Below are 15,617 nucleotides of genomic sequence, written 5' to 3' on the forward strand. Positions count from 1 at the left end.
TTGGTGACGTTTTCAAACCAACTCACAAAGAACTCCTCTTTAAGTTTATTTATTTTGAGAAAGACAGAGAGGTGAGTCTTCAGTAGGCTCGACACTCATATCCTGGAGCATGATTTGGGGCTCAATCCCACGACCCTGGGATTACGACCTGAACCAAAATCAAGAGTCTGACGCTCCTCATAAAGAACTCATCCGTTTTGGGGGCACCTGGGTGGCTCAGTCGGTTAAGCATCTGATTTCAACTCAGGTCATGATCTCGCGATTTGTGAGTTGGAGCCCCACGTCAGGCTGTGTGCTGACAGCTCGGAGCCTGGAGCCGGCTTCAGATTCTGTGTCTCCATCTCTCTCTGCCCCTCCCCTGCTCACACTCTGTCTCTATCAAAAATAAATAAACACTTAATAATTAAAAAAAAAAAAAAAGAACTCATCCTTTTCTACAATTTCATGGGATTCCAGCCGTCTGAGTGTGTATATATGTACCAGAACTGAACCCATCCCATTTGATGGACACTTAGGTTCCTTCCAATCTCGTGTTATTTCCACATGTGGAGAAGAGCCTTTCGCATTTATCATTTCTCTCCTGTGTGTGTGTATATCGGGAGGTGAGATCCCTAGAGGTGAAGTTACCAGGTTCAAGGGCGTCTACACTTGTCATTCGGACAGGGACCGTCCAGAGACCTCCACCAGAACGGTGTCTCACTGCCAATGCATGAGAACGCTTCTTTCTTCAAAATTTCACTAAGCGTCATCAAAAACTTCCGTGTTTGCCAGCCTGAAATCGTGAAAACTGAGGAATTTCAATATTCTTTCATACTTACTGGTACAGATCGAGTATCTCTTCATAGGATTAAAATGTCTCCTACATTTTCTTTTCTGTGAAATGCCTGTTCATATCCTTTGCTCACTTTTCTACTTTTTCTCTTATTTATTTGTAGGAGCTGCTGAATATTAGGGAGACTATCCCTTTATAATACGTGCTGCACATATTACTTCCCCAATTTGTCATTTGTCTTTTTGGTCACTCGTCTTTCAAATTTGCTTAGGATTTATCATACTGTATGGATTTTTTTTGGTTGAATGTTTTATTTGTTTTTGCCATGCAGAGGATTTCACTCTGGTTTTAAGGCTTCTGGATTTCGAATGATTCTCCAATGTTTCTGCCTCCTCGTATAAATTCATTTTATACATCTAACTCATCCTTAATCCGTTTGGAATTTTGGAAATGTTCCTGGTGTACAGAGTGAGGTATGGAACTCACTTTATTTTTTCCAGATGGTTACCCAGTTGTCTCAACATGAAAACATTTTTAAACAGTTCAGGGCAAACCACACATTTCTGCCAACCTGTGAGCCACCTTCTTGGAACCTCTTGCTTTGACAGACATGAAGTTCACGTCTGCTGGGAAAGCAGGGAGGTGACTGACCAAAGAGCCTCGCTCTTAATGAAAACTTGCAATGCCCTTTATACTGGCACCCCACAACAGAACCTCTTCCCTGGCTGCAAAATGACCCCGGCAAGGGCTGTGGGGCCTCCTCGAGCCAGTAGTCAAGGCTTTCCTTTACGTGACAGGACATCAGGTCACCTCTCCCAAGGACGGTGCCTCCAGAATACCAGCAGCTCAAAGGACTGAGGTCAGAATTGCCGGCAGGCTCTGTGTCCTGGCCTTCCCTCCCCCACCCCCCCCAGGTGTCCCCAAGTGTCCCTAAAAGCTCCATTTAGCACTGCAACTCCCAGAAAACTCGGAATGGCCAATCCTAGTTCATTAGTCAGCTTTCTCCACACATGTTCTCATGCAACCTCTCCCTTCCTCGCTGACTCGGGGGAAAGGGGGGTGTCCCTAAAAGAAGCCCAGGACAGCAAAACGCAGAGAGGGCTAGTTGGCCTTGCCAACTCTTCCACAGCCTGTTCTTACTCTGAAATTCAAGGGCGGTCCCTAAGGCACTCGCTGTTGATGCTCTTGGATGCCAGTGATCAACGGAGAAAGAGCACACAGTCAGCCCTTTCCCCACAGCGCCAATCACCACAACAATGTCACCCATTGCGGTGCTCGCGGCCAGCCCTGAGTCAAGCGCTCACACGGGTCACCTCTTTTCACCCTCACGAACACCCGATGGGCAGGTGCCGTCCTTCTCTGCATTCTTGCGGAGGACAAAGCTCGGCTCAGAGAGGGTAAGCAACTAACCCAGGGCCACACAGCTGAAGCGTGCAGGAGATGATGGTGCCACCCAGGCAGGCTGACCTCAGAGCCTATAAGCTCTTGGCCACAGCCCTGTGGGTCTCTATTTTAGGACACTCAGGCTGCTGCGGCTTGGTCACATGGCATTCCCTTTCACCTCTCCCTGGCCCCTGCGCCAGGCTCTGAAGAGAAAGCAGCCTAGGCGGCTCCAGCAGTCAAGTACTCGGCCTTCTGGAAATTGGTGTCCTCACCTCTTGCCTGAAAAATTAACTTTCCATTGAATCTATGCTTTCCCTGAGCAGACACAGTGGTGCACAGTGAGTATCTGAGCCTCCTTCATTAAAACCAGTCCCGATCAATACAGCACAGCCACGAGAACGACCAGTCTGCAGCTACGTACCAGCCAGGGAAGCCGGACACAGAGACGACACCACATGCACACCATCCACCCATCCTCCGGCTACAGGAAGTGCAGACACCAGCAACACCTGTCTCCGTTGACAGATGTCAGGATGCTGTTAGCCCCAGGTGGGGTTTGTGAAAATTCAGTGAACCTTACACCTAGGTGAATTTTTCTGTATACAAACTATACCTCAGTAATTTAAAACAATGTATACAAGTTTTTACTAAAAAAAAAAAATCTCTCTCTATATAAGTGATATATACATATAGATAGATATATAGATATAGATATATAGATATATAGATACACTCTACGGAAAAATACTGGCTTTTCTCGGGGCACCTGGGCAGCCTAGTCAGTTGAACATCTGACTTCAGTTCAGGTCAGGGTTCATGAGTTCGAGCCCCACATCCGGCCGTCTGCTGTCAGCACAGAGCCTGCTACTGATCCTCTGTCTCCCTCTCTCTAACCCCACCCCTGCTCAGGCTCTCTGTCTCTCTCGAAAACAAATAAACATTAAAAAAAAAGAAGAAGAAGAAAACGAAAGGAAAACGCTGGCTCTTCTTGAAATAAGATGTCTGCCTACAGCTTTAATTCCAAGAAATTGTCCTAAAATTGTCAAGATGCAGCACTCCCCTTGCTTTTCTACTGCTCTGTCTCCTGATTCGTTAGGTTAGATTTCCTTGAAATTCTAATGCGGGTCTGCCGTTCCGCTGGGCGAGTGTGTGTGTCTTCTTGGCCCTGGGAGGAATTCCAGAAAAACCAGAATTACCCATCACCAAACTGAGAAATCGGGAATTTCAGGACAAGAGCAGGAAATTCAGTTGCATGAAATCTACCTTTGAAGATCCCTGGAAATCCTATTGACCTCTGCATTCTTTTTTTTTTTTCTTTAAGTTTATTTATTTTAGGAGAGAGAGAGAAAGCAAGCACGAGCAGGGGATAGGCAGAGAGAGGGAGAGACAGAATCCCAAGCAGACTCCTCGATCAGCAAAGAGCCCGATGTGGGGCTCAGTCTCACGAACCCGAGATCATGACCTGAGCTGAAACCAAGATTCCGATGCTTAACTGACTGAGCCACCCAGGAGCCCCACCCATTTTTTTTTTAATTAAAAAAAATTGTTTTTTAAGTTTACTTATTTTGAGAGAGAGAGAGAGAGAGAGAGAGAGAGAGAGAGAGAGAGAGAAAGTGGGGTAGGAGCAGAGAGAAAGGGAGACAGAGAATCCCCAAGCAGGCTCCCATTCTCAGCACAGAGCCCTGTGCAGGGCTTGAACTCCAACAGTGAGATCATGACCTGAGCCAAAATCAAGAGTCCCACGCTTCACCGACTGAGCCACCCAGGCGCCCCGTGACCTCTTCACTCTTACTGGGACTCTGATGACCACCGCCGCCCCCTCCCCTCAGGCAGGGCTCCCTGAGGAGCAGGCTGGCCTAGGGGGCAGGTGCTCCCTTCCAGAGGACATTTGCACCCAGACCACACATGAGCTCTTGACACCTTTATTGAGATGATTCACAGGCCCGTGGGCACGGGGCTTGGCAGCCAAACTACCCACCCCAGACAGACCTGGAGCCACGCACCCTGGTGAAGGAGCACCCTCCCACCCCCACCCCATGATGCCCACGCAAAGCCGGGCACAGACCGACAGGGAGATCGAGTCCCCGGTCCCGGAGCCCTGAAGCTCCCGAGACCCACGCGCCCCGTCCCAGGACACCATGCAGGCCCGACCCGGGTGGGAACCGCCGGCCGGCTCCGCGCGGCACGCGTGGGGGCTCCAGATGCTTCTCCGAACCCCGCCGTTTCACGTGAAGCGAGAGAGGAAACTGAAAAACACAAATGCACAGCGAGAAGACCAGAAAACCCGAGCCGCTGCACGCACGCACTGTCGCTTTCCGACGACCCCGACAGCAGAGCTCACACGCGCCTGTGGCGGCGGCGACTGGGGGTCCTGGGCGCGTCCCCCGCGTCCCCGGGGAAGTAGTCCTCCGTCCGGTACAGCGCGGGCAGCTCGAAGGGCAGGGGTGCCGGCGTGGACGACTTCTGGAACGACAGAAAGCGGGGTGCCCCGTGAGCCATTTCAGCGCACTTGTTCTGTGACCGGAGAGGTCCAGTTGTGGGACCGGACGCATCCTGCAGGGGACGTGGCCCGGGGGACAAAGACTCCGGGATGTTTGGGGGACACTGCCCGTGAGAGCCAACGCCGGCCCCCACGGACACAGACAGGCAGGGCCAGGTTGTGACGGAGAGTGACCGAGAAAGCAGGTGTCCCTGGTGTGAGGCGGGGGTCCCTCCACACGTGTGTGCACAGGAGCTCGGTGCACCCCCCCTTCCCACCCGCCCCAGCCCAGCCCAGCCCAGCCCAGGGCCTGCTGCTGGGCGACTGGGGGGCAGGCTGCGCATTCCTGCACCGGGTCCCCATCTGTGCCGCCTCAAGCTGGTGCCATATGAATGTGTTACTTTAAAAAAAAAAAAAAAAAAAAAAAAACCATTTTAAGAAGGGCTCGCTTATTTCTGGTGTGGATTTTTGTTGAGAAGGGAGGGGAGAAGAGATTTTCCGTGAAGCAGCCCTCCCCAAGCTCTGGTTGGTGAGACCCGTTCTCAGGGTGAAACCCCAGTTTCACCGAGGACCGGGTCAAACAGCGCTTCTCCAACGTGGCCGCACCCCCCACGTGGCTGGAACCCCCCGGGAGAACTTCTGCCTGGGGGGCCCCCCACCCTGAGTCTGATGACACTGGTTTGGGGCGTGGCCTAGCACGGGGGTATTTCCAAGCCCCCAGAGGACTCTCCTGCAGAGGCGGGGCTGATTCTATGACGAGGCCTCTGAGCCCTCAGGAGGAGGGGGGCCGGGCTCCGCTGGCAGACGGGCAGGTGCATGGGGCTCGGGGGCGCAGAGGGAGGAGCGCCCACTCTCCCGGTTTCCCCCCACACCTCCCTGGACCGTCCGGTCTCCTGGACCCCAAGCTGAGACCCAGCTCGGGCGGGTCTGCAGGTGCAGGGGCGGGGGCAGCGGGGGGGGGGCTCTGGCTCCCCGCCAGCCACAGCCCTCCCAAAGCCCAACGCCTGCGTGTGCCCCGCACCACGCTGGTGCACACTCGGCCTCCCCGCACACTTGTTCCCCACAGTGACGCCCTGACCGCCATCCCCATCGTGGAGACGGGGAAACCAAGGATCAAGGGGGTCCCACGTCCTCCAGGCGTCCGCCCGACTCCACCACCACGTCCCGAGCACCCGCACCAGCCAGGCCCCTTCTGCCCACATCCCGGGCTCACTGACGGGAGAGACAAAGGAACCCACGGAACACCACCGCCGCGTGACGGCTCATGGTGGGACGGCACGGGCACCTGTAGAACCCAGAGGTGGCCCAACTCCTCCTGGGGGGTCGGGGAGGTTTCCGGAGGCTTGAAACTCCCTGCTTCCAGGATGGGGCCTCCAGGCTGAGACGAGAGCATGTCACACGCTGTGGCAGGAGGCGGGGGGCAGACCTGGGGACTCCAGGGGCTCAGTCCGGAATGGGGCCAGGTCGGGGTGTGGACAGCAATGAGGCTATAAAGCAAGGCCAGACCACATGGGCTCTTGGAAGCCATGCCAAGAACTTCATCCCAAGAGACCAGGGAGCCATTTAAGTCACTAACCGGGAATGTGTGTGTGGAGTTCGGTATGTGTTTTAGAAAGAGCAGAAATGAGGGGAAAGAGAGGACCAGGGAGGGGGCTGTGGCCAGTGTCCCCTAAAGGTGAGCAGTCAGGCTTAGGGCGGAAGTGGACAGATTCTCACGTCGAAGCCCCAAAGCCCTGAACGTCCCCCCACACCGAACCCTCTTTCTCTGCAGAAGGAAACCATCAAAGTATTTCCAATAAGATGGAATGTGCTCGGGGTGTAAGGACTAGCTCCCTCCCTGGGCCACCATACCTGGAAAACGCAGTTCACCTTGGCCAGGGGCCAGCCCCACAGAAGGGCGACAGAACATTCTGTCCGGCAGCCCCGGGTCGCCATTCTTGGCTCAGCCTACTTGGGGGTACTTGGGGCCCAGGCCTATCCCCTGCCTCCTTTCTCTAGCTCCTTCCTGGGCCGTCCCCTGCCCCCCTGAATGGGAAGCAAGTCCTCTAATAGCTCCGTGACCAGAGCACAACTGGGAAACGAACCCCAAGATACGTCTCGCAGCCTGGGGGATGCAGTCTGGGGATAGCCCAGAGGCTTAGAATCTCTTCACCCCATTTCCTCTGAGCGCTGGCCATCGTAGTATCTAGAAAGTGGGCGAACAATGACAGCTCAAAGACCCGCTCCCTCACCTGACGCATGGGGGCCAAAGAGCATTTTGTGATCATGAAGAGATAGGTCCCTTCTCCTGACCCCCTGGTCGCAGGCAAGGGAAGGGACCCATGAGGGGTCACTGGGCGAGCCGGAGCCAGTGTCCTGACCCAGTCATGTGGCCTCATCCTGACCCCCTATTCTTTTTGAAATAGTCCTACCATTCAAGGCGGGGGGGGGGGGGTTTCTGAATGGGTAAAGCATCCCTGTGAGAGATGGGGCTTCTGTCTCCTCCTTCAAGGAGACAGACTTCCAAAAAAGGGAGAAAATCAATATAATTAAGACAGGATCAAGGAGAAGTCATCACAAGAGCCTCCCAGCAGCCCTGGACCAAACCCCTGCCAACATCTTGGAGCACGTGGGCAAGTGTGGGACGGTGACTCATAGCTGGTTGGAGAACTGAGCCTGAAGTCACAGGGACGGCCTATGATGAGCCCAGGGGGCCTGTGGCTCAGGGCACAACTCTTGGAGAGTAGGGGGGGCATGGAACGGGCACGGGCCCTCTAATCTCCACCGCCCAGTCTCGATCTTCTTGCCGGTCACTTGTGCCCGTGCCCACCCTACGGCTCCAGTGGGGGCTGGGTGGAGGCCTGACCCACCCCAGCTGTGACTGGTGGAGGGCTGAGCCTGTGGCCGGCGGCCGGCAGCCTTGAGACCTTCACTGCTGAGACAAGGACACTCTCCCTGCTTCCCGGCCCCCAAGTTCCAGAGTGGATGGCTGTGAGCCTGAGGGCCACCGCTGCCACCACAGCGCAGGACCTGCACGGGATTGAAGCCACCAGGGGAAGCAGAGCTGGGACAAGGTCCTGACGATATCATTCGGGCACCTGAATCCGTTACTGCCTGAGGCTACAGTTTCCCTGGGACATTTCCCGTCCATGGGCCGCGGAAGCCTCTTTTTTGTTTAAGCCAAGATGACCTGGGTTGTTGTCACTTGCAACCAGGTGTCCTGAAACCAGGAACCCCCAGGGGAGCCAGCGGCTTGAATCAGCAGGTAAGGGCTGGAGTGTGAGGCTGAAACCAGCCGGACGCCCCAGCTGCTGCCAGGAGGAAGAGACCACATCCTAGAGGCCAGGCCCCCAATCACAGACATGTCAGGACGCCACAGAAGGCCAGCCCCTCACAACTGGGGTCACAACTGGGAATCACAACATGCGGATTCCCATGGCAACCTGCAAAACGGGGGTCATCCCCATGTCCCAGAAGTGGCAGGAGCCAGGGGACCAGGGAGCTGGAGTCCAACCAGGCCTGTCTAGTTCTAAGCCCAGCCTTTGCCCATCATCAGACAGGACCCAAGTCTTTGGGGACAGAGCAGCAAACCCAAACCCTTGAGAATCTCAGTCCTCGGAGGGGACCTCAGAGACCTCCACCTCCCACCCCTCCCTCTACAGCTGGTAATAAGACTCCCCTCCGGGGGCTTCCAGGTGAGCAAAGAGGAGTGTCCACCTCCTGGCTCCCCAGCCGCCCCCCCCCCCCCCCCCCCCCCCCCCCCCCCCCCCGCCCGGCAGGAATGTTCCACCAGCCTGGGATAGGTTGGGAGATGCGGAAATCTGACACTGCAGCTCCAAGACTCTGCCCCGCCCCCTCTGAGTCTCCCTCCCTGGTCCCCCCCCCCCCATGCCCCCAGCGGGAGCTCAGTGCTCCAGCCTGCTGGCTTAAGGCGCTGGGCCTGGCCTGCTCTCCCCAGTCTACCCACATTCCAGAATCCTCACTTCCACCCCGGACACCCGAGTTCTCAAACCTGGAGCCCACACACCAGACGGATATGTGCTTGGTCTGCTTCATGATTTAAAAAAAAAAAAAAAAAAAAGGAATTAATTGCAAACATGTAACAAATCAGGAGATTTCTCATGAAAACCAGACTGCCAGCTTCTCTCGGAAAATCAGATGATCTGGCAGCACTGGGCCCACAGCTCCTCGTGGCTCTGGGTGGCGGAGCTGAGGAACAGGGGGTACACTCTCCCGGGGCCCCAGATCGCTCGTGGCCACTTCACCATTTCTATATCCTGCCGCTTCCGGCAGAAACCCCAAAGATGGCCACCCTGGAAAGCTTCTTTTCTGACAAGCCCACCCCCCCCCCACCCCCCTGCCAAATGGCTGCTGCAGCACTGGGTTCAGGGCAGATCACTGTCTTCTAAAGCTAAGCTCACCCACCCCAGGGCCTTAGCTCGTCCTCTACCACCAGCCCACTTGTTTCCAGAAATCCCCACAGCCCCTTGGAAGTCCTGGCCCGCCTTGTATCTCCCTCTTGGGAAGCCCTAAATGCACATTCCTAACCCTGGTCTGCTTTCTGTTCAGGCCAGGGTCTGCAAACTTGTTCTGTGAAGGGCCAGACAGAAAATACTTTAGGCTTTGCAAGCCACATGGTCGCTATGGCAACTACTCAACTCCGCCCTTGTAGCCCAACAGCAGCCACAGATAATATGTAAACTAACAGCATGGTTGTGTGCCAATAAAACTTTATTTACAAAAATGGAGGCAGGCCAGATTTGGACCCCCAGCCATGGTTTGCCCCTGAATCAATAGATCAGGACAACAAATCCTTCCCTGTAGCTCCCATTCAATGGGCACTGAGTCACCACACGGGCTGTAGGACTCAGGGGCAGGCCCACCTTGCCGACTGTCCCAGAACTCTGTGCTATTTGGTTGGCTGTTCTTGGGCCATCACTGCAGCTCCAGCCTGTCCTACCCCACCCAGCATCCCCACACCCCTACCCCCCACCCCACCAGAAGCAGCAGGCCACATGGCATCCCCACTCAGGGGCTGGGTTCTGAGGAACACAGGGTCAGCCCCAGAGCCTGGTCAACCCCTGGGGGGCTGAGGCCCCAGGTTGACCTTGCACAGGAGCTCAGGTGCCCAGAGGCCCACACTCCTCCCCCCAGGTCACCAGGCCCTCCCAGCTTGAGGGCCTTGGGAGAGGTACCTCCCACTGAGAAAACAATCACTGCACCTACTGTGCCCAGGCTACACTCATTGTCTGTGACCCTCACGGCCTCTTTAAGTAGGGCTTTCTCCTTTTGAGCCTCCCTTTCCTCTCTGTAAAATGGGGATGATGCTATCGATTTCACGGAGTCCTGTTTGGAGCACAGCAGTGATGCTGGAGGTGCTGCAACCACCTTGGGACCATGAGGATAAGAGACACAGGCTAAGGATGTCAGACCAGCAGCCAGGAAAAGCCTGGGTCCCCAGGAGCCTCCCTGAGAAGCCCCATCAGCTCCACTGGCCACTCAGGGCTTCTTGTCACATGAAGACCACTTGTCATGTGTTTTGTGTCACAAAACACAAACCCTATTTGGTTAAACCACTTTGGTCAGGCTTCCGAACGCAGCCTGACACAGGCTGCCTTATTCTCATCATCACCCCCTTTGACAGTGAGTCACTCAAGGCCAAGCAGATAGTTAAATGGGCGGAAACAAGACTCAACCCAAGTTGTTCAGACAATGAAACACAGTGATCTCAAAAAAGAAAAAAAAAAGTGAAAACTGCTAGACGTAAAGACAAACAGACAGAGGAGAGATACGAATCTCAAACTAGTTCCAAATGACATCAAAGATTTCCCATTGGCTTCTGCATGTACTGCCCCCCTCCGGGAGCTCGGGCTTAGCTGGCCCTCCCCTGGATGGGGCTGCACTCAGCCATTTGCTTTCAAAGAGCAGAATATGAAAAGGAGGAAAAATAACTGCTCAGGAAAAACCTGGCAAACACCACTCAGTCCGGGGGTCAAGGTCAACACCATCAGCGATACATCTTGTGGACAGCATGTGCCCTGGATGTGACGCGAAGTCACCTCACCTCTGTGGTCTTCCTCCCCAAACCCGTAAGCCCAATCGAACCACAAGAAAAACATCAGATCAGCCCTAACAGAGGGATATTGTGCAAAATACTTAACCCATATTCCTCAAAACTGTCAAGGTCCTCAAAAACAAGGAAAGTCGGAGAAGGTGTCATAGACCAGAGGCAGCTGAGGAGGCAAGGTGACTAAATAGAGTACGGTTTGTGTCTCGGATGCCATCCTGGGACAGAAAAGGACACCAGGGAAAAACTAGCAGAGTCTGAATAAACCGTGCAGCTTAGTTATTAGCAAGCAATCCATTGACGTCGGTCTCCTGACTGTGACTGCACCACAGTAAAATAAGATATTAACAATGAGGGAAACCGGGTGAGGGGTACATGGGAACTCTCTGTGTTATCACAGAAACCTGTCTCTAATTCTAAAATTATAGGGGCGTCTGGGTGGCGCAGTCGGTTAAGCGTCCGACTTCAGCCAGGTCACGATCTCGCGGTCCGTGAGTTCGAGCCCCGCGTCGGGCTCTGGGCTGATGGCTCGGAGCCTGGAGCCTGTTTCCGATTCTGTGTCTCCCTCTCTCTCTGCCCCTCCCCCGTTCCTGCTCTGTCTCGCTCTGTCCCAAAAAATAAATAAACGTTGAAAAAAAAATAAAAATAAATAAAATAAAATTATAGAACGTATTTGGGGGCTGGGGGGAAGCAACGGACAGAAGAAACAGCCCTATCTGCACAGACCAAGCCCCCGGCCTCTCCACAACCACAGCGACCTGGTGTTGAGCACTTTCTGGGCACCCAGCCCATGATGGGCCCTATGGATGCACAGCCTATCTGTTCTCGCAGCTGCCGACAGAGGCAGGTATCCCTAATTCCATTTTGCAGAAGAGGAAACTGAGGGCCAGAGAGGTACTTGCCCAAATATTCAGCTGGGAACTGGCAGAGACGGATTTGAATCCAGGACCCCCCAGCCCCGGCACGGAGCCAGGACAACAGAAAGTCCCGGGACTGAGTGGGGCTGGGGGGTGAGCTCTGAGTGCAGGACTCAGGAGGTCCCTTTATCACCTGCTTCCCAACCTTAGCAACTTCAGGAACCGCCCCCACGCCCCCGACTTCAACGTACTTGGAGATCGCAAACTGGTGGCCTTTGCTTAGCATCTGGCCCGCAGTCACGGCCAGTTTGGCTCGTGCGAATTTGAAAACGAGTTAGCTGCCAACAGGGAAGAGCTGGGATGTTTCAAATAAATACTGAGTTCCTATTTCTCTTGAAGGGAGCGATCTGGCCACTCTGAGCGCGCATTCCTGTGGGGTGCCGTGAGCTGGCCCCTGCAGACAGGGCATGTGCTGTCCAGTTCGCCATCGCCCCCACCCGGCCTGACTCACTGGTCCGCAGGACCTGCCGAGCCCTGGGGGGCATCTGAGCCGGCAGTGGCTCCAAGCTCACGGCACATCACTGAGACACAGGGCTGTCGAGGACCTGGATGGAGAAGGTGTCACTTCCAGTCCCTTGCTCTGGGCCCCACGGGCTGGGGACCGCCAGCGCCCGCTGCCCTTCCCACCGTCTCCCTGGGAGCTCGCGGAAGCCCATGAGGCCGGCACTGTGACGGTGCCCATCCTGTGGAGCAAAGAGCAGACTTGGAGAGAAGGTAGGTCACACATCCAGGGTCACACAGACGGTGAAAGGCCAAGCTGGGAATCAGAGCAGGCTCTCCTGGGCTGTGGGCACTGCCCCCTGCCACAGCCAGCCCACAGAACCGTTCCCCTTGGTCCCAGCCTCCCTCCTCCGTCCCGGCCTGGGGCCTTCTGTACGTCAGGCCACGCCTGGCTACTCTGCCTGCAATGTTCCGTGTTTGCTCCAGGGCCCCCAGTCTTCCAGAAGGCTCTGACAGCTGTGAGCAGAGCTCCACCCACTTCTCTGCAAGCAGCCCCTGCGTGTCCAATCCCGTCTGCAGCGCTGGACTGGCCAGGCTCACAATGCCTGCAAGACGGCAGAGCCCTCCCACCCAGCTGGGCCACCAGCCCCAACCCCTGCCAGCCCAGTGACCCAGAGCGGCCGGTGGCAGGAGGGGGCTGCTGAGGCTCTGATGGCAGAGGAACAGGGCTGGAGGCTCCCGCGGCACGCAGCCCCCGCCCAGAAGGCCCTCGAAGGAGGGACCAGCTGGTGAAATCTCGCTATAGGTGATGCTGACCCTGGGCAGCGGCTCTAGAAGGTTCGTGGCTCCCCTGTGGATTCTGCTTTTAGCTGGAGGAAAAGCGTTAACATGGAAACTAGCAGAGGAGGAGCCCCTAGACGTTCTGCCAAGATACCGGCTCCTAAATCCAAACTCACACACACTCTGGGAGGGGAGACAGGACAGCCGGCGGGAGGAGTCATGTCACGGCCTCCTCCAGAACTAGACCAAACAGGGCGGGAGGCGGGGGTGCCCAGCCCCTGACCCAGAGTCTGATCTCTCTCTCCCCGTGGCCAGGGCTCCGCTGTTGCCTGCTTGGCCCCTCCTCCCTCCGGCCGCTCCACTCTCGGAGCCCCTCTTCCTGGAGCCCCGGCTCCCCCTCCACTTCATGGTTTGCACCAGAGTCGTCCTGTTTCGACACCGAGTCACTTGGCCTTCGCCGCTCATCATCACACAGCCACTGACAGAATTGTCCGATGACCATCTACTTACACGCGTGTTGTTAACTGAGCACCTGCTCCACGTGGGTGTCAGAAGGCCCTTGCACGGAGAAGGAAACTGAGGCTTTCAGCGGTCGCGAGACTCACTATGGGGCCCACCCACTGCCCAGCCTGGACGCCCACATCCCACGGGTCCTCAATCCCTTCTGCTAATTCCTCCCAAACCCCTCTCCCCATCACCACCGGTGTCCTGTCTGTGCCACCTCTCAGGGGCCGCTCTGGCCCTTAACCCATTCTCCGCACAGCAGCCTGAGGGATTGTCTTAAGAAACAAATCCGATCCGGGGAGCCTGGGTGGCTCAGTCGGTTAAGCATCTGGCCCTCGATTTTGGCTCAGGTCATGATCTCACGGTTCCTGAGATCGAGACCCACGTCGGGCTCCGTGCTGCTTGGGATTCTCCCTCTCTCCCTGCCCCTCCCCAGCTTGTGCCCTCTCTCTCTCTCTCTCAAAATAAACAAATAAAAATTAAAAAATAAAGAATACATTAAAAAAAAAAAAGAAATTTGATCCTCCAGTAAGTACCTTGTGATGGTGAGAATTAAAATGAGACTCTTCACCACTGTCTTCAGGCCCTGCCACTAAGGTCACCAATGGGCCCAACCCAGACCCACAGGTGCATCCCGCTTGGCCTCTTGCTGTCTCTTGCTCCTTTGGTCTGGTTGTGTTCTCAAGTTTTTGAATGAAATGCCTCTTCTCTTTAAAAGATGGATTTCAAGCTTCTTGTTTAAAAAAATGGAAAGCTAGGGGCTCCTGGGTGGCTCAGTCAGTTGAGCATCCGACTTCGGCTCAGGTCGTGATCTCAAGGTCCGTGAGTTTGAGCCCCGCGTCAGGCTCTCTGCTGACAGCTTGGAGCCTGGAGCCTGCTTCGGATTCTGTGTCCCAATCTCTGCCCCTCCCCCACTCACATTCTGTGTCTCCCTGTCCTTCTGCCCCTCCCCTGCTCACATGCATGCACAACTCTCTCAAAAATAAATGAACATTAAAAACGTTTAAATAAATAAATAAATAAATAAATAAATAAATAAAATAAAGCACATCCGTGGCAGCATATGCAAAGCACTGAGGGAACAGCACAGAGAAGAGCTACTAAATAATAATACCAACATCACCAGTCATAATAACAGCCACTGACCCTTATGTTACCTGAATTACTGCTCACGACAATCCTGTGCAGAGGCTGTAACTATAAATCCCGCTACACAGATGTGGAAACTGAGACTCAGCAGGCTTAGGACCTCACTCAAGGCATGACACTTGTAGGGGACAGACAGGGCCCGGCTCGTGGGTGTGCCATCCACATAGACACACAGGCCCGCACTTGGTCTGATGCTCTATCGCTGGCCTGAAATTCTTAATAAGCTTTGACAAGGGGGCCTGCAGATGTTGTAGGATCTCTGGGCTCCCAGGGTCGGTTGCCTCCATGCCTCAGAAAGGTCACTCATGGAAGATATTTGCAGAGGACATATCAGATAAAGGGTTAGTATCCAAAATCTCTAAAGAACTTCTCAAACTCGACACCCAAAAAACAAATAATCCAGTGAAGAAATGGGAAAAAGACATGAATAGAAGCTTCTCCAAAGAAGACATCCAGATGGCCAACTGACACATGAAAAAATGCTCAGTATCACTCATCATCAGGGAAAGACAAATCAAAACCACAATGAGATACCACCTGACACCTGTCAGAATGGCTAACATGAACAACTCAGGCAACAACAGATGTTGGCGAGGATGCGGAGAAAGAGGATCTCTTTTGCACTGCTGGTGGCAATGCACACTGGTGCAGCCACTCTGGAAAACAGTATGGAGGTTCCGCAAAAAATTGAAAATGGAACTACCTACGACTCAGCAATTGCACTACTAGGTATTTATCCAAGGGATACAGGTGTGCTGTTTTGAAGGGGCACGTGCACCCCCATGTTTACAGTAGCATGATCAACAATAGCCAAAGAATGGAAAGAGCCCAGATGTCCATCGATGGATGAACGGATAAAGAAGATGTGGTATATATATACAATGGAGTATTACTCGGCCATCAAAAGGAATGAAATCTGGCCATTTGCAACTACGTGGATGGAACTGGAGGGTATTATGCTAAGTGAAATTAGTCAGAGAAAGACAAATCTAGGACTTCGCTCATATGTGGAATTTAAGATACAAAATAGATGAAAATAAGGGAAGGGAAGCAAAAGAAAAACAAGGAGGGGGACAAACATAAGAGACTCTTAAATACAGAGAACAAACTGAGGGTTGCTGGAGGGGGCTGTGGGTGGGGGGATGG

At 54.3% G+C, this 15,617-nt stretch overlaps 1 protein-coding gene across 4 annotated transcripts in view; it reads right to left on the reverse strand.

Annotated features, from left to right (window-relative positions):
• Positions 1–4,063: 4,063 nt before the first annotated feature.
• Positions 4,064–15,617, reverse strand: part of BCAS4 (breast carcinoma amplified sequence 4) — a 61,153-nt gene continuing 49,599 nt past the window's right edge. For 2 of the 4 annotated variants that reach the window (XM_047853896.1, XM_047853892.1), the window contains one exon: positions 4,064–4,618. In XM_047853896.1, coding sequence (XP_047709852.1) covers positions 4,493–4,618 — 126 coding nt within the window. In that variant the 3' untranslated portion in view covers positions 4,064–4,492. The remainder of the gene's footprint in view (positions 4,619–15,617) is intronic. The other 2 variants (XM_047853894.1, XM_047853893.1) reach the window with 1 other exon arrangement.

This window comes from Prionailurus viverrinus, chromosome A3 (genome assembly GCF_022837055.1).
Source record: "Prionailurus viverrinus isolate Anna chromosome A3, UM_Priviv_1.0, whole genome shotgun sequence".
NCBI lineage: Eukaryota > Metazoa > Chordata > Mammalia > Carnivora > Felidae > Prionailurus > Prionailurus viverrinus.